Here is a 22,154-nt window from a genome sequence, read left to right as displayed (position 1 = left end):
GAACAAAACCTGCTGCAGACAAAGGAAAATACTCATGCTTCTCATGTACTAGAATGAGGTCCCTTCCTCTGCTTTTAAGAGGCATCCAGTAGCCATCACTGTACTGGTCTGCTCAGGCTGCCATAACAAACACAAAACCCATAGACTGGGTGGCTTAAACAACAGACATTTATTTCTCACAATTCTGGAGGCTAGAAGTTCAAGATCAAAGTTATGGCTGATTCAGTTTCTGATGAGGGTTCTCCTCCTGTCTCACAGATGGTCACACTCTATCTATGACCCATATGGCCTTCCTCGGTGTGTGCACACAGAGAAAGCTCTGGTGCCTCTTCCTTGTTGTATATGCGCATCACTCCTCCTGGATTAGGGCCTCACCCGTGTGAGCACATTTAACCCTCATCACTTCCTCAGAGGCCCTATATCCAGATACAGTGAAACTGGAGGTTACAGCTTCAGTATACAAATTTGCAGGGATGCAAACATTCAGTCCATATCAATCACCAAAGCCCAAGTTCTTAATCATGAGGGAGGGCCAGCAGCAAGGGTAAGGCTGTCCAGATGCCACTGAGTGACTGTGCCTATAGGGTTTACTTTCTGCCTGGTGCTTGTCTACGTTGGGGCCCATCTGCCTGGGGTGATAATAACAATTTGAAGATCATACGAGGAGGGGTGGGAGCAGGAAGGTGTTGTTTTGTCCTTTGTAGCTGCTTCAGAAACAATGTCCATAAGATCACACAGCTGGCAAGTGGCAGGGATGGGACTCGGACCTGAGGAGTTTGGTTCTAGAGTTTCTGTTTCTTCGCCTGAAGGAAGGTGGTAGGAGGAATGATAAAATATAGACAGATGGGTTTGAAGGCTATTTGGAAAAGAAATTCCTGCAACTTATTTGCATTAAATGAGACAGGAAGACAACTGATGAAAGAGAGGAAGGACTTCGAGATGAGAACCTAGTTTCTGGGCAGTTGTACTTTAATCAGTCCATATTTACATTTAACTTTTCAAATGTTTACATATTTACATTTAATTACATATTTACATTTAATTTTTAATTTAAAGGTCAGATTAATGGGAAAATTCCATATAATGTGTTAAAGCCCGCTGGAGAAGTATGTTAGAGTGTACTTCCTCGTTTTATATGGGCACCACTCCTACCTCAACTTTTGTTGAGCTTTTATTGAAATAACAGCCTCTGAGGACCAAGCAAAGACTGCCCCACTAAAATCCACTGTCCGGGAGCTTGAGGACCTCTCCAGAGGAGGGATCTGATGGGCACCTGTGAAGCTAGAGAACAGCCAAAAGAAACAGACCATCTGAAAGCAGCAGACCCCACATTTACAGCTGCTTCAGAGATTTAAAACGCACCACAGTGAACATGGGAGTGTAGACATCTCTTTGAGATACCTATTTCATTTCCTTTGGGTAAATACCCAGAGGAAGGATTGCTGGGTCACATGGTAATTCTATTTTTAATTTCTTGAGGACCCTCCCTATTGTTTTACAAATGGCTGTACCAATTTCCATTCCCACCAACAATGTACCAAGGTTCTCTTCTTTCAACATCCATCCCAACACTTGTTATCTCTTGTGCTTTTGATAATAGCCATCGTAACAGGTGTGGGGTAATATGTCATTGTGATTTTGTTCTGCGTTTCCCTGATGATTAGTGATGCTGAGAACCTTTTCGTATACCTGTTGACCATTTGCTTGTCTTCTTTTCAAGGATGTCATTTAGGTCCTTTGCCCAGTTTAATCAGATTAGTTGTGGGGTTTGTTTCGCAATTTAGCTGTACGGGTTGCTTACGTATTTTGGGTATTAACCCCTTATTGGATATACAGTTTGCAAATATTTCATCCCAATCAACAGGTTGTCTTCTCACTTTTTTGCTTGTTTCCTTTGCTGTGTGGAAGTTTATTAGTTTGATGGAGTCCCATTTGTGTATTTGTGCTTCAGCTTCCCGAGTTCTTAGTGTTGCATCAAAAAAACCATAGCCGAGGCCAATGTCAAGGAGCTTTCCCCTTATTCACAAGAGCCAAGATATGGAAACAACCTGAGTGTCTATGGACAGAAGAATGGATACAGAATTTGTGGTATATACATACAATGAAATATTATTCAGCCTTAAAAAAGAGATACTGCCATTTGCAACAATATGAGTGAACCTGAGGGACACTATGCTAAGTAAAGCCAGATGCAGAAAGAAAAATACTGCATGATCTTACTTATATGTGAAATCTTAATAAGTGAAATTGAACACATAGAAAATGAGAACAGAATAATGGTTAGTAGGTGTGGCAAGGAGAGGAAATGAGAAGATATAGGTGCAAGGGTACAAATTTACAGTCATGTAGATGACTAAGTCTAGAGATCTCATGTACAAAAAGAAGGCTATAGCTAAGAATATGGTACTGTATATTTTAAATCTTTAAAGAGAGTAGATTTTAGGTGCTCTTACTATTAATACAAAAAAGAAAATAACAGGTAACTATAGGAGATAATGGATATGTTAAATTGCTTACCTGCAGTAATCATTTCACTGGATATGCATATCAAAACATGTTGTACACCATAATTTTATACAATTAAAAAAAGGAAAAAGAAAGAACATGGAATAAAGAGGGTTGCTTCCTTTTACTTTTCCTCTATTTTATTCCCTGTCTGAAAAGAAGGATAAATAATATCATAGATGGTGTTGATGAAATTCTGGCTGCATGGAGAGTATCTAAGGAGTACCATCAATGCCCAATGTTGGCACCAGCTGAGGTTGATAACATAGCCTGAAGGTTGTATATTTTTAAATGTACAGTTGCTAAAGGTTTTTTTTTTTTTTTTTTAGCCTATCTAGTGAAGCACAATGTATTAAACTGTCAGGGGAACCAACTCAGGTTTTGCTGAAAACAGAGATCAGCATCTATCTTGTGCTTTACCCTTTATGAAGAGCTCCTCTGTGTTCACTCACTTAAACCTTGCTGATGGGGTTCCATATGTCTGAGCTGGCTTCCTTTGGGTCTAAAATGAGGCAAGAACTACATTTGCCCTGTTGTCTGAACAAAACCTGCTGCAGACAAAGGAAAATACTCATGCTTCTCATGTACTAGAATGAGGTCCCTTCCTCTGCTTTTAAGAGGCATCCAGTAGCCAAGAAGGACACATCCTCCTTATGGCCTAATGAGAACTTGTCACTCCTATGGTACCCGGAATCACAATCCTCGCACTACACAGAACAGGAGGACCCAAAGGATCCCTGGTGACCATTTCATTTTCTTTGTCTTCCTCTCATTTTACACAACAGAGAGCCAAGCCTTAGAGAGGATCAGTGGTCCAGTCATAAGTGACAGTATTGCATTTCTACGACAACCAAAGGCATTTCCTATATAGATTGTGGATACTTCTTTTCGGAGGTGGGTGCTAAAATACTAACACTATCTTTCATTTATGATATCTTTATGGTTTATAAAATCTCCTTATTTGAATGTTAAAAAGTAACTAAAATGTATGACAGGTAGCTAGGATTTTAATATAATTTTTCAAATGATAGTATCCAACATAAATTTAGTCATATTGGCATTACATTTAGCCAAGTAAGCGTATTAGTAATGGCATTAATAATCAAATTTCTATTAAGGAAAATTTCCGACTTTTTCTATCTAGAACTAAATAGCGCACGGTAGCGGTAAGTTTTGAAGGCAACTGTGATTATAGCAATGAATACAACTGACATATTTATTGAAATTGATCCTTTTCTCTGTGTGATTAGCACAGTAATTCTAACTTATTCCCCACCCGAGGAATAGACAATTGGGCCTGTGGAAAACTGGTCCTTGCTGAGATCAGGGCATTGTTTCATAATGGCAAGAGGAAGTAATAATGTTCCTAACAGGCAAGCAGAAGTGGGTGGAGTCACTAAAATCCTAAGAACACACTGCTTTTTCCCATTGTTGGTTTTGACCTTTATGTTCTCTCTGTGATATTTTTCTGCTATGTTTTTCTAGGCTCTCATTTCAAAATGAACAGTTTGTGAAAAAAAGGAAAATAAACAACAACCCAAAGGCAACACTTTCCCTGGAACTTAACTGGCCAGGTCACTCTTCCCTCCAGGAATATATTGTCTCCCTGTTTGCTTTTTTGATGCTTCAATTTCATACTTCCAATTATTATCACAGAAACATCCAGCTATACCCATATTTATTCCACAGAGAAATATAATATTCATAAATTATATGACTGAACTCAAAACCCCGTTAATAATTACAAGAGTGATTATAAATAAACATCTCCCTTTCAACTCAGGATTTTAAATTCATGCATTTCACATATCTCCCTCACACCTTTTATTGTGGAAAACTAGATAAATAACAAAAAAGCTACTTTAATCAGGTGTATCTCCAAGGTTTTAGAACACCAGTTTGCTTTGTTGGCATCATTGGACAATAGGTCAGAAGGACCATCCCCAAATTCCTAATTACAAAACAAACATGAAAAAAATATTCGTAGTATTCAGTTAGAGGTTAGCAAAAAGGAAAGGAAGAAGAATTTGTGACTCTCCTCAATTCTGACCCCTGCCTTGACCTGAGATTTTATAACGCCACACACAGGATGGACAGTACTTATGGAATGCTTACTTTAAATCAGGTGCTGGGCTAAGCAACAGTTTCCACGGATCATTTCCTTTAGTCCTTGCTGTAACTTGTCAAATAGGTAGTATTACTCTGCCTCCCATATTACAGATGAGGAAATTGAAGCTCAGAGAGATGAAGACCTTTTTGTAAGGTTACAGACCCAATAAATCATTGAGCAGATATTTCAGCCAAGGCCAGTAAATGGTCAGAATCAATCGTGAAGTTGATCAACAGTTGATGCTTAACAAAATCAGTACCATAAGACCGAAGTAACATTAGAATGTCACTATCACAATGTTTATATGATTGGCAAGCAAAACCACAGCCTGTGGGCCATGAGTGTGTCCATGTGTTTACATTTTGTCTTTAGTCTTTTCCCCAAGACAACATCAGAGTTAAATAGTTGCAAAAGAGGCTGTATGACCCACAAAGCTTAAAATATTTGCTATCTGACCTTTACAAAAGAATCTGTCAGTACCTGGTTTATATTCTTTTCCCTGGGAGGTATTCTAAATTCTCTGCCTCAGCAATTCAGAGAAGGGGAAAGAGAACTACTGTTTTTCCTACAGAGTAGGAAGATGATCTAGGCCATAAATGTTAATTGCTGGTCTGTGGATCACTTAAACAGTTCAGGAATGGGATTTAGAGAGACCCTGAGCTGGATGCAAAAGGAAATATGTTTGTCCCTTTCCAGGTATTTTGAAGATTAGGAGAGGTAAGAGGGTTTAATCTAATCAAATTATGTTATTATATTTATATACTCCAAACAAATGTAGGGTTCTGGGCTGTCACTAGGCCCAACCAGAGCTATGCAGTGATCTACCTACCAGTTCAGCACATAGAACAGCTTCTTACTGTAAGAATTAAAGAAAATATGCCTTGCAGCTATGATCATAAATCTTTTTCTCTCTGCTTATACTTGAGCTAGCTTAGGTTAAAACACAATGTAAAATATAGGCATGGCAAAGTTTATGCATCTTTTGATTTTTATACCAGATTTGGGTTCAAATCTTGGCTTCTGTAAAGGCTATTTCAGCTTAGACAATTTACCCTGTCCACACCTTGATAAGACACAAGTGCTGGGTTCTTGTGCTTTTTGTGTGTAAGGTTCTTGCTGATAGAAAAAGTTTTGGCCAAGCACATTGGCCCATGTCTGTAATCCCAGCACTTAGGGAGGCCAAGGTGTAGAGACCAGCCTGGGCAATACAGTGATAACTGTTCTCTACAAAACATAAAAAAATATTAACCAGGTGAGGTGGCACACACCGATAGTCCCATCTCCTCGGTAGGCTGAGGTGAGAAGATCACTTGGGTCTAGGAGGTCAAGGCTGCAGTGAGCCATGATCACGCCACTACACTCCAGCCTGGGTGACAGAATGAGACTTTGTCTCAAAAATAAATCAATGAATAAATAAAATAAAATTGTGCAGGAACCCTGCATCTGTATCTCCTAAAAATATATCACACAGTGGGATCTTTTGTGTAAAAGGAGGCCTCCGCTGGAAAGGCTGGAGCTTGACCAAAATTTGTATTTTCTCAACACAAAGTTCTATCTTAAGATACTCTGTAAGATTGCTCATGGAAAGGCCAGGCAAAACCATCCCACATAATTAGAGAGGCCTCGGTGAGGCCATATGCTTTAGGAATGGTCTATGGGTTTATTGTCTGGAACAGAGGGGAAGATGGAGTCTCTGCCAAGGGCATCACCATCCCTGAAATTATTGTAAATTTTTCTTACTCAAGTCAGCCGGCTTGTGTTTTGGGCCATTATGGCTAATTTAGGGTTTTCTCCTCTTTTAATACTCAGCTCAGACCTACAAAAGCATAATCCTTGACGGCCTGAATTGGTCTTAGTCACCTACCCACCCACCTGTACTTACATAGTGTTCTGGGTTTAACACTGCATTATAATGAAATATGTTCATGTGTTGCCTCCCATGCAGATTCCCAGGTCCTCTATGCACATTCTCTCTCTCTCTCTCATCCTAGAACACACTGCATAGTAACAATCTGAAAACCTTACACAACATTTCCCACATGCCAGAAACTGTCCTGTGCATCTTTCACATACTATTTTATTCTTACACTATACTCAGGAGATAAACATTAGTATTTTACATTGTAAAATGAAGACACTAAGGCACAGAGTGGTTAAGTAACTTGCCTAAGATCACACAGCTATTCAATGGCAGAACTTGGAGCAGAGCCAGAAAGCTTAACTCCAGACCCCGCACTCAACCACTAACCTTAACGTGCCTCATAGATTCTCAGTAAATGTTTGTTTGACTGATCTGAACATTACTCAGCACAGATGAATTCATAAAAACATCTGTTCTGGCCTTGAAGGAGAAAGAACAGTCTTAATAGTCTTATAAAGTCTCAGATTCTTAAAAGTTTTCTCAGGGCATAGATAAATGATAATAGGCAAAGATTTCTAAAAAATATCAATAGCTTTGATTTGCACATTACACAAAATTTCATTTGACCACCAAAGGTCTCTTCAGTTACAAAATCTCTTTAAGGACAAATGTCGAATGGCTGTTGTTTAGAAATCAATTGATGTGAAGATACTACATACTTCCATCTAAAACAATAGAAGTTTCTGGATGCAAGGTCAGTCAGGTATTTTTTTTTCTTTTTTTTTACATCGTTGGCATCAGCTGTAAAGGGTTTGAGTACTAAGTCTGCCAACATCCATTCCCAAAGTTGCTCTGATTAAGCAGTCAACATCATTAGAAAATACAACCACTGTTAGTACCTTTATGCAGGCAGAAGGTTTAACACAGGGCAGAATTGTTTTGAAGTTTCTCATAAAAGCTCTGACTATTGAAAGAGAAAGGAAGAAAAAATTATGCCAACAGAACTCAGAGGAAGTTATATTACTGAACTTAAATACCCCTGTGTTTACAGAATGACCTCAGTTAGCATGAGGCAGAAGGAAGGAATGAGTCTGTAGTGAGAATCGTGTTTAATAGAAAGGGGTATGACAGGGACTTAACAGAATCTGATACCTAAGAGTGATTTTGCAGATCTATGTGGGAAAAAAAGATGCATTAAAAAAAAATTCACACAAAAAACTACAGTACCCACTGAAATGATCATAACGATGATCATGACAATAATATGTAATAATACATAAATAAAATAATAGGACATGCATGCCAGACTGACTTTTTGTTTTACATTTTTAAAAATATATATTTTTAAATATATATTGCCAAATATTATAGCAAAATCAAATGCATTATTTAAAAATAGTAGAAGAGTGCAGTGAACTTCTGTCTTATTTGTTCATTCACTCATTCATTTATTTTTGGCAGCCCAAAGATTATTCCCCCTTCTTACGGTGCTTGGATTTCCTGCTGGGAACCTCCCTGTTGCCTCACTTTGAGAAGTCTGGGTGGAATCCCAAGGGGTTCTGCCTGCCCTAACTCCCTCCATGGAACTCACAGGAGGCTTCTTGGTCAGTCAGTCATCTCAGTGCCCTGCTAGGGACAAGGGGCAGGCATGTGACTAATCTTAAGTTCAACCAAAAAGCTTTCTTTTCTTAGGACTTTGATGCGTATTTCCAAAAAACTGGTGTTAAGTTTACCTGTTTGTTTCTGAGAGGGTGCTCAAGAGGGATTGTCCAGATGCCCGTTTCCTGTCTTGGGCGTGCCGGGTTCTTCACTTCCCTTCAATTCTGTATGCTTTCCTAGCCTCTTCCAACAGTTTCCCCTTTTCTTAAGTGATATCAGCTCTGCTTCAATTGTTTGCCCCCAGTGAATAAGTGTTGGGTACCAGCTAATCAGGAAACCAAGTAAAAATCATGCTGACTAAATTGACCAATCAGTCCATAAGTGAGGACAGAAGCTTGGAAGAGGCCCAGACTGGGGATTCTTGGGAGACTGGGCAAATACTGTTTGGGTGTCAGGTGTGGCAACGCCAAGAGAGCCAGGTGAAGGTCACCAGGGCTGTGACATTTAGTGAGGCTGACTAAGCCCCAGAAACATAGCATCATGAGTGGCAGTCTCAAAGAATGTTCAAAATTAAGGTTCAAAATAAAGCAACTAGGTCACAGATCACAACATAGCATGCTGGAATATTCTAAAGAAGGATACTGCATTTCTCTTCCCTCTGGCTGTGTGCTCACCTTTCGCATGCACTTGACTGAACAATGAGATTAGGCTTATCGGTTTCACTTTGTTTATAGCTGATTTTACAGCCCCGCTCATCATTAAAACTGTTTCCATCTGAATTCACAGACTCAAAAACTTTCCCAGGAGCCTTATTTTCATAAATTCACTTAGAATGAGCTCATGTTAAGTTTTATACATCATTTAAAAATTCTAAAGTTAAAACCCCAGATAAAATTACATCTTCCATTTAAAACTTTTACTAAAGATAGTTTTCCTTGGTAAATACTGCCAGGCCCATGTTACCTCATTTGTTTGGAAACAATTTGTAAGCAAAGAAATAAGCAGGAAGATATTTACTTTTATCTGTCTAGTCATACCTGAATAGGGACTCTCTTGAGAGCCAAATTTCATTCTGTTTCACAGTTTTCCAAGAGAAAAGCAGCAGCAGCAACACAGTGGACACAATCAGGGTGGTGGCCCCACATCGATTCAGCCAAGTACACAGTTTGCTCAGTCCGTGCACAAAAAGGATGCAGTAGCCCATGCTGGAAAACAGAGTGGAAGGAACGGGATTACTTTGGGGGTGCAATGGCTTCCCCCCAGAATTATCTCCTACAAAACTAACCTTCATATGAAGCTTGTCCTGTGCTAGAGAAACAAACAGAAACTCCCCTGCCTTGGACAACATTAACATGTTAGTTCTCTGAAGCGCTGCACTAGCATATTTGCTATGTCTTATCGAAATATTTCTTGCTATTTCTTCAGTGTAGAGAATGATAGAGTCATCATGCAGGCTCAAAGTGCTCTGGATTTTAGCAGCTGAGGCATCATGAGAAGTCTCACATATAAGCTTTTGAGTCCTGAACGGATCCTCTGACCCAAGCTCCCTCATGTCACTGTCATTGTATAACCCTATTGGCACCATGTGCCCAAATTTGGAGTCTATGCTGCCACAGGTCACATCACAGCTTTGTAGGGACAGTGTCTGAAAGCTCTGCGTCAGGTCCTGGAAGGGATGCTGGTCACCAAGGAGGACTGTTCTCTGTTTCCAGGGCCAGCTGAAGCCCTTAAACTTTGGAAAATCTACCCACAGGCCGACTCCTGAGCCTTACAACTTGGAGTTCATCACAGACAAGCTGTATTGATATGCCTAGCTTTACCGGTAGGTACAGGGCTCATGTGTTATCTGAGTAGCACTTTGTATATCAGCATTACGTCTCTAAAAGCCTTTGGCTTCGTGCCACGTGGTCCCTCACATCATCTATGTGCCCATAGAGACACTTCCTGCCTGCCACTTGGACACAGAAGAATATAAACTTGCAGTTTATACCCATTATTGCTGTGTAGATTTTAGTTGAAATCTGATTTTTTTTTTTTTTTAGACAGGGTCTCACTTTGTCTTCCAGGCTGGAGTACAGTGGTGCGATCATGGCTCACTGAAGCCTCAACCTCCTGGGCTCAAGTGATCCTCCCTCCTCAGCCTCCCCCATAGTTGGGACTATAGGTGTTCACCACTACACCCAACTAATTTTTGTATTTTTCTGTAGAGATGGGGTTTTGCTATGCTGCCCAGGCTGCTCTCGAACTCTGGGACTAAAGTGATCCACCTGCCTTGGCCTCCCGAAGTACTGGGATTACAGGTGTGATTCTTCCCAAAAATGATAACTGCCAATTATTACAGAATATCTTCAGAAAGAAGCAAGCTTGTGTAAAGTTATCCTATATTAGAAACTATTACTAACAGAAGTATTAATACAGCCCCAAGTAAATACAGCCCATATACTTGTTCTCTTTTTTATTCATTCTTTCTTTTATGTGGCTGGCAATATTCTAGGAACTAAACATATATTTATAATAAAACACAGGCTCCACAATCAGAGAACGCCAGTCTAGTGAAACAGGTTGCTCTAGTTAAAAGAAACAACTAAATATTCTCATTCCCAAACACACCTGCTTAAAAAAGCTTTTTTCTCCACCTTCTGTTCTCTGTATCAAGAGCAGAAAAACAACAGAGAAGCATTTGAGGTTTCTGACTTGGGAGACCCTGGGAATCAAGTTGGAGCTTTAATTTCTTCCTTCAAGTCCCATAAGTCGGTTAGTCCAGCTCCGTAAGTTTAGGGTTCACTGTTCGGCCAAAGAGAGTCACTGTCCTACTCCCCAATGAGGAGGATGATTTGAGCTTAAGGAGACCCATGTTCCCCAAACCCCCACCACAAGCACTGGATTTGACTGCCACAGATATCTTGCAAGAGCCTTGCACTTGTCAGAACAGAGTCTCTAATGTAAAAACAAAAACCCAAACCAAAAACCTCTTCTCACTTCCACAACTCCCTTGTTCAACCTTAAAGGTATGGAGCTTTTCTATAAGTCTTACTTATATGGTACAACTGACCTTGCTGGTGTCATTTGCTGTGCCTGACCACAATGGCTGCTCAAGTTCATAAGCCTGCTTTGCCCCCTGTTCCTCTAGCCGCAGCTGCTCCCAACCGAAACTGAGCGGGGCATCCTATGAAGCCTTCTGGGCTCCGTTCTTTCATTCATCAGATATTTAGCTATGTACCTAACACTATTGCAGATATCAAGAACATATCAGTGAACAAAAGAGACAATAATCCTTATCCTTGTGGAATTCACATGGGTGGGGAATAACAGCTAGTGAATAAGTAAAAAACATATAGGGCATGTACATTGGTTGAGATTTTAATGTAGGTGGTCACAGAAGGCCTCATTGACATTTGAGGAAGACCTGAAATGCATAGTGAATGTGCCACGCCGATACATCCTTACGACCCTATGGATCACCTTTGTTAATGTTTAACCCATGAAAACACTAAAGAAAAAGGTTAACTGGCTTGCTGAATTAAGTCTTGTGATAGTGTTAGGTCTTGGGACCCCAATTGACTACGCCAAAGGGAAAAAAATATTAAGTTGAAAGCTGACTCATGCAAGAAAGTACCTTTCCTTTTGTTACTAAGCAGTTAGCTACAGATAAAAGCTTAACTATCTCCACAGATAGCTACTCTAGGTTCACCTTATCTTATGTAAAGTGCTGATTTACTGGGGGTGAGAAGAATACATAATTGACCATTCCCCTATCTGCTCCTTTTCTCTGGCAACATGAGGATTCAGTCATGTGACCATACATTCCCACTTTCCCCTCCAGCCTGCTTTTCCCCTTTAAATACTGAAGACCTCAAAATCATCTTCGGAGAGAGGCACAGACTGCAGATTGTTTCTGTGATTCTGTGTTCCTTTCTTCCAGGCATGTCCTTAATCTTGGCAAAATACATCTCCAAATTCATTCACACATGGCTCAGATACTTTTTGGTTTCCAGGTCACCCATCTAGTAAATAATAGAGCAAAGATATAAACCCAGGAATTTCAGATTCCAGAGCCCACACTCCATGTGCAGTCCTGCTGTAGAGGATTTGACTTGACCAGCTGATTCCTGTGTTCCTAACACCTTATCACACAACATCACCTACTTTCTTCCCAACTACTGAATTCATGACATCTCAATAGTCATTTTCTGCCTCCCTGTAGGAACAGAGCTGCCACCTGGCAGAACAAAGGGGAAGGAGAACATTGGGATTCCAACAGCTCCAGAGCAATGGCCACAAAGTGGCAGAAGACAAGAATAAGGAAGCTAACACCACAAATATTTAGCTGCATTATGTGTTTGCGTGTCTAGGGAGCACTTCCCGTGTGGCGGGCACTGCGCTAAGTGCTTTGTATGGGCCTGTCCACAATATTCGTAGTGCATGGGGGCAAGGACAGTACTGGTTTTAAATATACTATCTAATTAAAACATTTAATCCTCATTATCCTCAATTTCATAAATGAGGAAACTAAAGCTTAAAAGAGTTAAGTAACTTGCCCACAGTCCCAGAAGCTAGGAATGGGGTCAGATCTGGAGGTTCAGTGCCCTAATGCTCTGCTATAATCTAGGGGCCGGCAATAATTAAGGCTTTCAGCCCGTGCAGTCTTTGTCATTAGTATTCAACTCTGTCTTTGTAGCAGGAAAACAGCCATCCACACCATGTAAACAAATGAGCATGACTGTGCACCAGTAAAATTTATTTATAAAAACAGGCAGCAGGCCACATTTGGCTCATGGGCCACGTACAGCAAGGAAAAAAAACAAGAAAAAAACTTTTATCTGAGGAATGAAGTCCTTTTCATTATCAGGCCCAGAGAGGCATTAAAATGAGACTGCAATCACATCCTATTCCCCTCTTTGAGCTATGTATTCATTTTTTGAAACTGCTTGTTATTGCTACAAGAGGCTATAAAGTAACCTAATAAAGCCACACAGACACTATAACCCACACCCTACAGCTTAACAATGGATAGCCAACACTAGTCAGTGTTATTCAATGTAAATCAATGAGAATTCCTGACAAACAACTTTGTATCAGCCCACTCCCTGCCTACCCCCTTTTGCCTTTAAAAAATCCACTTGTGGCCAGGCATGGTTGCTCATGCCTATAATCTCAGCACTTTGGGAGGCCAAGGCGGGCAGATCACGAGGTCAGGAGTTCGAGACCAGCTTGATCAACATGGTGAAACCCTGTCTCTACTAAAAATACAAAAATTAGCTGGGCATAGTGGTGCACGCCTGTAATCCCAGCTACTCGGGAGGCTGAGGCAGGAGAATTGTTTGAACCCAAGAGGCGGAGGCTGCAGTGAGCCGAGATTGTGCCACTGAATTCCAGCCTGGGCAACAGAGTGAGACTCCATCTCAAACAAACAAACAAAAACTAAACAAAACCCACTTGTAACTGCTGCTAATTGGACTGTGTAAATTCAGGGCAACTTGAATCTATTCTGCTGGGTTGGGATCCTCAGCCTTGGCCCAAATAAACTCTCTACTTTATTAATTTTGCCTCAGCCTCTTCCTTTTAGGTTGACAATAGTTTGTGGATCCCTGCTATAACCAGAATGAAGAAGAACACATTCCTTTTCAGTCAGCACGTGTATCAAGTAACATGAAAAATTTTAAATCAAATATCCTTATTATTGACATATGGTTTAAAGGAATGTTAAGCCATATAAAATAATCTCTACTTAGGTTTGCAAATTTCTTAGAGAGTATCACATTCTTAAAAGTCTGACACAAATATCACAGAGATCAAGATGTTTCTCCACTATGAAACTTCATCTTTCAGCATCTGCCTGAATGCAGATCTCAGCAGCAGGGGAGAGAAACACACTCTTTCTCTCTATCGCTAGGGGCAGGACATGGCCTCCTTTTGAAAGTGGGAAGTCAAGCCAATGAGAAACGACATGCTTTTCTGGCCTTCAGGGAGATGAAACCATTGTCCGGCTTGCTCTGGTCAGTCTGGTGAAGGAGGTTCTGGGCTGCTGATCAGAGGCCTTCACAACACGCACAAAAGAGCCAGTGCAAACACTGACACTTCATAAAATCATAACCTGGAGAGACCAAAGCCAAACTCAGGCTGCTGACTGTGTGGTTTAGCTCAGTACTAAGACGCATTTTCAAAGCACGTTTGAGAAAGAACCACCACCACTGCCTTTGAGAATGTAGCGATCTGACACACAGAGACACCTCTCTCCTTAACAGGCTGGGGGTATCTCCAGTTTTGATTTTACTGACAAACTGCTAGGCATGCAGCACTTAAATAACTAAAAACGCTTGCATTTCTCTTTCTGCTTTTATGATGCACATTCGAAGAGAATTTAATAGGAAATGCAAACCACCAATGTTTGTCTTTTCGCATCAGAATAACAAATGTTTTAAATCTGTTGTTTGGGAACTTGTTAGCAGCAAATTATTGCGTAATAGTGAGTCCAAAATACTTTCCTGAAACTCACTAAGAAGATTTTAAGTGAAAACAAAACAAAACAAAACACCTCTCATTCACATTTACAGCAGAATTCACAGAAGTGGAAAGATGACAGATTTCTACCTCTGGCCCAGACATTTTATATTTGCTATGGCTTCACTTTCTGCTTAATTATATGCAACAAAGAGTATCTTTTTGCTAATAAGTAGAACTGAAATTCTACCTTTTAATTTGTCCACAAGCTATAATAACCCACTGAGAGTATCTATAAGTAGCATTATTAATACAAGACAGAGGCAATCTTACCATTATACTCCTTTAAAGAATTCCCAATTTTAGAGAGTCTAAGTGAAACCTAGTCCGAATTCGCTTCATTCCAATCTGATTAGGGTCCCCGTTTCTCCCCTCATTCTTTATCTCAAACACTCAATGGTTGGAGAAATTTTCCAGAAGAATGAATATATTTGGAAATAAGAACTTATTCATATTCCAAGAAAAGAATCCCCAAAGAAATCTCTGTGTATTTCCTTAGCCTCCCATGCTAGGTGCTGAGATCCTGGGGTAAGTATGAAAGGATTCTTTCTATATATTTCTCCTTGAGACAGATTTCTTCTGTTCTTTTCCAGCATGTCTATGGCACAACTGGGAGAAAAATGCCAATGCTTTCACCTTCTGAGAACTTACCTAATTATCTTTTACTCCTCTCAGCCTTATAGTCTACCTACCAGCTCCAAAATTTATGAAACATCTAGTAGTAAATAAGGCAGGGCTCTGGCATCAGAAAAGCCTCGGTTTGCATGTCCACCCTGACACTGTTGTTTGATCCTGGACAAATTATTTAAGTTCTCTAGTTCTTAATTTATTTATATCGTGAGGGAGAATAACAATTGTTTGTAGTGCTCCACGCCTGATACACACAAAACAATCCATTATAACATTAAACGTATTATACTATAATGATATTACTGTTTGGCAATTATTTTTCTGCTAAATAGAGTAAGAAGCAGGAAATGTGTAAAGTTTGCATGTATTCCAGGTAGAAACAGACATGTCAAAACCAGGTTACTATAAGTATAGTCACTTCCTAAGGCCCAGAGGACTCTATTAGGTACAGTGGAACACAAATGTTCTAGTGCAGACTTTATGTTTGGAGGTACACAATGAGGAAAAGGGAACTGGGAATTCATTAGAAATTAAAGAGTCTGGAACTGGGTCAAGAGAGCTGGGCCCTTCTCGGGTTGAGCTGGGCCCTTCTCTGCTGTTCGTGAGTTCTGTGGCCACAGGAGAATCTCTCATGGAGCCTTTCTGATTTATTTTACAAGGGCTCAATATTTCCTGCCACACCCACATCAAAGAGTTGTGTGGAATAAATGAAATAGTGTATGTGAACATGTTCTGTAAACTAAAGTTGAAGTTAAAGGTATCAAATGCAGTGTTTTTGTGTTTATATGTGCTACCAGTTACACATTAATAAAATATGTGATTAGATCTGTAAATAACACCTCAAGAAAATTCAGTTTATCAAAGTCCAGATTGACCCAAAATACCTAATTTCATTATAAAAATTTTAAGAGTAAATTTCCTTGTGCGCTATTATTTGCTTCAAAAAGGTTTGATTCAAACATTATTTTTATAGATCAGATATTGCAGAAGGTAAGATACACTGGTAGTATGTGAAATATTGTAGCATGTGTTTATGTTAATGTTCATTCACACACCAAGGACACAAACAAGTGCTTAAGCAAAGCCTTCCTCACAATCATTTCAAACTTCTCTCTACTCTGCAATGTACACTTTTTTGAAAATGAGGATAATGTAAAGTATAATCTCTTTGGCGAATTAATACATAATGAGGAAGCTTTTGCATTCAACCCTGATAAGAAATAAAAGTATTAACTGTTTGGAAGTTCAAGCAGGCTCTTTTTAGGATAGAATAACATTTTATTCATTCCTGAACTCTAAGCAACTAAAACATAGCAGGGGCTGCTTCATAAGCGTAGTTGAATCATTGTGGTTGAAGGTATCAGAAACTAACATGGAAACAAAGGTGTACTTAAAAATCAATCAATCCAAGTTCACCTTGAGGATAATAAAACCCACGACTGTTTGTCACCAGAACTGTCCATATACAGGGCCTGGCTGTTTCCCCTTGATGGTGCCTTTACTCCAGGACTGGCTTCCTTCACTCCAGCCTGGTTGACGTAGTCTCAATTATTAATACATTTTCCATCAAGGCTTGGAAGACCTTTGGCCAAAGCTATGTGACTCTAAAACTGCCTCCAAAAATTAGGAAAACCATGTTCTCTACCCTTCTACAGCACACTCATCTTGAGAATCTGAGTTCTATCATTTCTTCTTCCACAAACTACTATATTTGAGAGTCCAGCAACTTCACTTTGGAAGCAAAGGTACACTGGGTAATGCACCATTTGTTGATGTCCTCTCCTCTAGTCCCATGAATTAATACAGACCTGACTGCATAGGCATAGACCTCATCATGTGTCCACCATTCTTTAATTCCCTACAATTGTTTTTGTAACCAGCATCTATCATGCTGGGAATTATGAGAAAACACAGACAAACAAAATGGTGGTCCTAACCCTAATGAAAACAAGACAAAGAAGGTTGCTAAAACAGTAAGAGGGATTTGTTAAGATTACCAAAATCTGCATAAGGAGTCCCTGGTTTGAGATGTATTCTCTAAGAGAAAAGGAAAGAAAGAAATTCACCAATAACAACAAAGGAGCTTGATGAACAAGAGGCTGAAATGGCAACACTTAGGTCCACCCACGTCCTCCCTGCAAAGTCACAGCCCACTTTATACAGCACTGGGTGTGTGGCATCTGCAATTGAGTCTCCCTCTTCCATCCACAGAGGCACATTTCACAGCCCCCTTCAATATGGCATTGCAGAATGCTAACTTGCTAAGTGCTAGGGTTGTTCACTTTCGAGTTGCTCGCTTTTGAGCACAGAAGGTTAGAAAAGATATGAAGAGGTTTGAAGAATCAAAGGAAGAAAAAAGGGAAGGAAGAAAAAGGAGAGGCCTATACTTATGTTTCTTTGATTTCCTTTGACTTTAGTTCACCCAATCTCATTTGTACAGGGTAGATTGAAATCATGACTTGAAATTAGTTATGTGGCGTAGCTTACATTTCTACATGTATTATTGTATTCAGTCTCATCTGAATCTAAATTACACTTTACGCTAGATTTTACTTTCAAATCCTGATTTCCAAGACATCTGCTATTCACCACTTAGGGCTTAACAGACACAAACATTCATCTTTTATAACTAACAGAGTTTGGTAATATTAAGGGCAGAATTCCAGTCCGATAATTAACTGTTCAAACTTCTCTGCACTTTGATTGAGCACAACATATTGGCCAGTGGATCTCCAGCCCACAGGCACCCTGACCTACTCTCTGCTCACTTCATTCTAGCCATTGCTCTGCTCTAATATTGTATTGGTCTGTGATCTACAATCTCTGCTTTGACTAAACATTTAGTAGAACCCCTCAGCAAGGTCCTCCTGCTTCCCTTCCTGGTCACAACCTTCCCATAGCACTGCCCCATAGTCCTTGATGATTGACCACCAGTCTGGTGCAGTCCCAGGTCCCTCCCTTCCTGGGCACTGCCCTCAAGAGCAGCCCTCTCTGAACGAGACTTAACTCCTAGTTCTCACATCCACTTCTGCCTTCAGGTCCCAGGATGGAGTAGTTCATGCTGGCACAGCAGGAGCACAGGCACAAACACATTCAAGTTAAAATCTTTCTAGTCTTATCCCACAGTATTCTGAAGTAGAACTTTAATCAAGTTTTGAACCCCTTTGTAGGTTAATAAACCAGCAGAGTCTTTGACTGCTTGACATTAAGGCTTTGTCCCATTGAGGACTGGAGACATGGGGAGGAATAGCAAGAGAGGAAAACAGGAAAGCTTGACAGACTCAGCTTTCTTTTACATTGTGGCGAGTAACATGGAAGATACCATATTTAAGAACGTTAGAACACTTCACTGAGATTAAAAAAGGACTTCTTTAGTTTACTTTTCTGTATTTTTTTTCTTTTTTTTTTTTTTTTGAGATGGAGTCTCACTCTGTCACCCAGGCTGGAGTGCAGTGGCACCATCTCAGCTCACTGCAACCTCTACCTCCTGGGTTCAAGCAATTCTCCTGCCCCAACCTCCCAAGTAGCTGGGATTACAGGCATGTGCCATCACACCTGGATAATTTTGGTAGTTTTAGTAGAGACAGGGTTTCGCCATGTTGACCAGGCTGGTCTTGAACTCCTGACCTCAAGTGGTCCACCCTGCTCAGCCTCTCAAAGTGCTGGGATTACAGGCGTGAGCCACCATGCCCGGCTGACTTCACTTTTCGTTACCCAAACTTTGGATTTTGCCACAGATTCCCTTCCAATGGTATCATTAAGTTTTATTTCTCTCTTTGTCTTCAGATCACATGGTGATCTCACATCGTTTCCTAGTGTAAAAATGCACAGCCTTTCTCCCTCACCTTTCATTACTCTTGCTATGAAAAGAGAATCATGTTTTAAGATGACCATAATAAAACTGCATAAAAAATGGATTCATGGCTGAAACTAAAGAATAACTGAGTGGACTTGGGTTATTTAGCCAACACATATGTCTACTTATACATAAGCAACACATCCTCACAAAGCTGGTGCATTGAGCTCTTAACTGAAAACTGCGCATCAACCTTTCTCCTAGGTTTTGAGTTGAGTGGCTCATTGGCAAACCTATACTGCTTTTCCTGCCCCTCTACTGCATTGTGCTACGAGACTTTCAAACAAAGAATGAAGCCATAAAACAAAAAGACTGAATATTGGGCTCTGCCTGGCTCCCAGGCTTTCTACTGTTCTCGTGACATGGCCTCAACAAAATCTAAAGTGACTGGTTATTTGTGGGTCAACTTCGTCCCATCCTTACCAGTCATGGCTTTAGACAAAAGACTCAGCACCACTCACCCTCTGGGGCAGTCTGACTGTGGTCTGAGGCCCCTGCTTAGGTATTGGGCTTCAGCTCAGTCCCTAAGTCTCACCTCATGACTTTCTGTGTACAGACAAATACGTAACCTGTTTTCAGGGACTACTGCCTCTCTTGGTAAGCCATCCGCAGTATCGTCTCTTGAAGAGAGCCATCTGACATTTCTTGTATCGCCCTTCTCAGTGGTCAGGGCCTCATTTCCTCCTGACGTTCCTAGTGGCTGCTTGTCCATGTGAACTTTTTTTTCTTTTCTTTTCTTTTTACTTTTTACTTTTTTTTATTTTTTATTTTTTTTTGAGATGAGGTCTCACTATACTGCTCAGGCTGGTCTTGAACTCCTGAGCTCAAGCAATTCTCCTGCCTCAGCCTCCCAAAATGCTAGGATGACAGGTATGAGCCACCATGCCCGGCCAGTCCATGTGAACGTCTAAGCATCACCTGTTCCTGCTGCTTATGAGGATAGCCCACAACCTCACAGTGGCTGCAGTGAAGGCTCCATACCAAAGCTTCCTGACCACTTTCTAGGGCCACTGTCGGGCCCTCCAGAAAGCCTGTCCCAAGGCAGATGGACTTCCTCCCTTTCCTGCCTCACTTCAGGGCACACATCTTCCCTTCTCCACTGGTCCATCCTACTGAATCTGACCAGACACAGACAGACATGCCATAAAATGTTGGGGGGACGGGGGAAAGGCAGTGCATAAAGCTTAAGAGGAAAAAAGCACCCTTTTTACAGAGCTATTCTGAATCAGAACACAGTTAAAATTTGGAGTGGTAAGGGACCTTGGAGATTATGTAGCAGAGGGTTATAAAAATGTTCTATTTCTAAAACCAGTAAAATTTCCGCCCAGAAAATGGGGGCGAATGGGGAAGAAGGAAGTGATGCAGGGTCATCTACCTCCTGCTGCTCTTATCATCATGACAAGAATACCAGAAATATGGGAAAGATAAAATTTCGTGGTTTGATAAAACTGCACACATTTAGCTTTATGCAAAATTCACCAGATTGTCTTTCTTCCTCCTTTCACCCCATAGTTTATCTCCAAACCAGTGAAAACCAGCATTTGGGAACTACAGAACAAGGCCAACATTCTGGTTTTACAAATAGAAAAACAGTCATCTGACCCTATTCAATGATTCTTTCAAGACGGCTAGCCAGTGGGCAACAGATAGGGCTGCGTGGAGTCCCAGTTCAGCTTTCTTCCTATTGGATTTGCTAAAGCAAGTTTCTGTGATTTCTCTGTTGATATTAATATTTGGCAAAACTGGCTCACTCTCTTCTAGCAACTCCAAAGAAGCATACAAATACACACAGATGGATCATGAGAAGGGATCCCCAAAATCAGGTAACAGAGGCAGTGTAACTTCAGAGGTAATTTTTCTCCTTTTGCATTCTGAGAAATAAATCCTACAGAATTGTTTCAATAGTAATCCATGTTAGACTGAAAGTTCCATTTTGAATTGAGAGGTATGATTTCAAGATGGCATTCTGAGAAAGATCGTACTGAATCTATAGATCATGCTGGGCATTTTAACAATATTGATTACTGCAATCCATGAACACAGGATATCTTTCCAATTTTTTATTTCATTGAATTTGATTTCTCAAAAAAGTTGTATTTCTCACTGAATTTTTCCATTGAATTTTATTTCTTCTATTTTTTTCATTGATGTTTTATAGCTTTCAGGGTAGAGATCTTTTGCTTCCTTAGTTAAATTTATTCCTAAGTATTTTTTTTTGTAGCTATTGCAAATGGGATTGTTTTCCTTTTAGACAGTTTGCTGTATAGAATAGCTACTGATTTTTGTAAGTTAATTTTGTAGCCTGCAATGTTAATGAATTCATTTATCCTGTTTTTCAGTGGAGTTTTCAGGGTTTCCTATATACATAAGTTTAATGTTGTCTGCAAACAAGGACAATTTAACTTCTTCCTTTCCAATGTGAATGCCTTTTATTTCTTTCTCAGTCATTCTTGATCAGTTGTATCCCAAAATATTGTTTCTGCCTTCACTTATTCCCATTCATTCTTTTCCCCCTTCTACTCATTCAAGTCTTCCTAAAGTAGCACAGGAATTTGCTCTTTGGCACTGAAGTGAATAAATCATCCTTAATCTGGCATGTGAATGAATATTTAGTCACTTTCTGTAACTTTGAGAGCTATCATCAACTACTTCTGCTTCATCAATTCTAAGAAATTTTAGTTGATTGTAGCAGTTTAATGTGGTTTTTATAAAACACAAAAAAGATAGCCATAAAATTATATGCTTCTGCTGGGAAAAAAATGAAAGATCAAAATTTCTACAAAAGAATGATTTCAGCCCCAGACTCTCTTGCCTGTTCAAAAAGGAGATCTGCAAAACTGGCTTTGTCACCAGAAGAAAAGATTATTCCAATTTCTTTTGGTGGTAAACTCTGACCCTGAAGCAATGCAATGCTAAGCAGATAGCCTATTTCTGTCCCTTTCATCCACAGATTTCAAAGTGCAAATGAGAGGAAGGTGATATTTCAGACCTTTTCTGAGTTGAGATGGAGGATCAGAAGCCACAAGATTTAAGTGGCTTGTTCATTGTTAGGCATAAAGGTGGAGATGAGAGAGCACTGTTGGTCTGACTCA

The 22,154-nt window shown here is 40.1% G+C and overlaps 1 protein-coding gene across 2 annotated transcripts in view; it reads right to left on the bottom strand.

The window, feature by feature from the left end:
• The window catches only part of TMTC1 (transmembrane and tetratricopeptide repeat containing 1), a 710,718-nt gene that overhangs the window by 85,160 nt on the left and 603,404 nt on the right, over positions 1-22,154 (bottom strand). For both annotated transcript variants that reach the window (XM_011979572.1, XM_011979573.1), the window contains one exon: positions 9,113-9,280. In XM_011979572.1, coding sequence (XP_011834962.1) covers positions 9,113-9,280 — 168 coding nt within the window. The remainder of the gene's footprint in view (positions 1-9,112; positions 9,281-22,154) is intronic.

This window comes from Mandrillus leucophaeus, unplaced genomic scaffold, assembly GCF_000951045.1.
Source record: "Mandrillus leucophaeus isolate KB7577 unplaced genomic scaffold, Mleu.le_1.0 Scaffold203, whole genome shotgun sequence".
Lineage (NCBI taxonomy): Eukaryota > Metazoa > Chordata > Mammalia > Primates > Cercopithecidae > Mandrillus > Mandrillus leucophaeus.
Note: the sequence above shows the minus strand (reverse complement) of the source record. Positions and strands in the feature narration are given on the sequence as shown.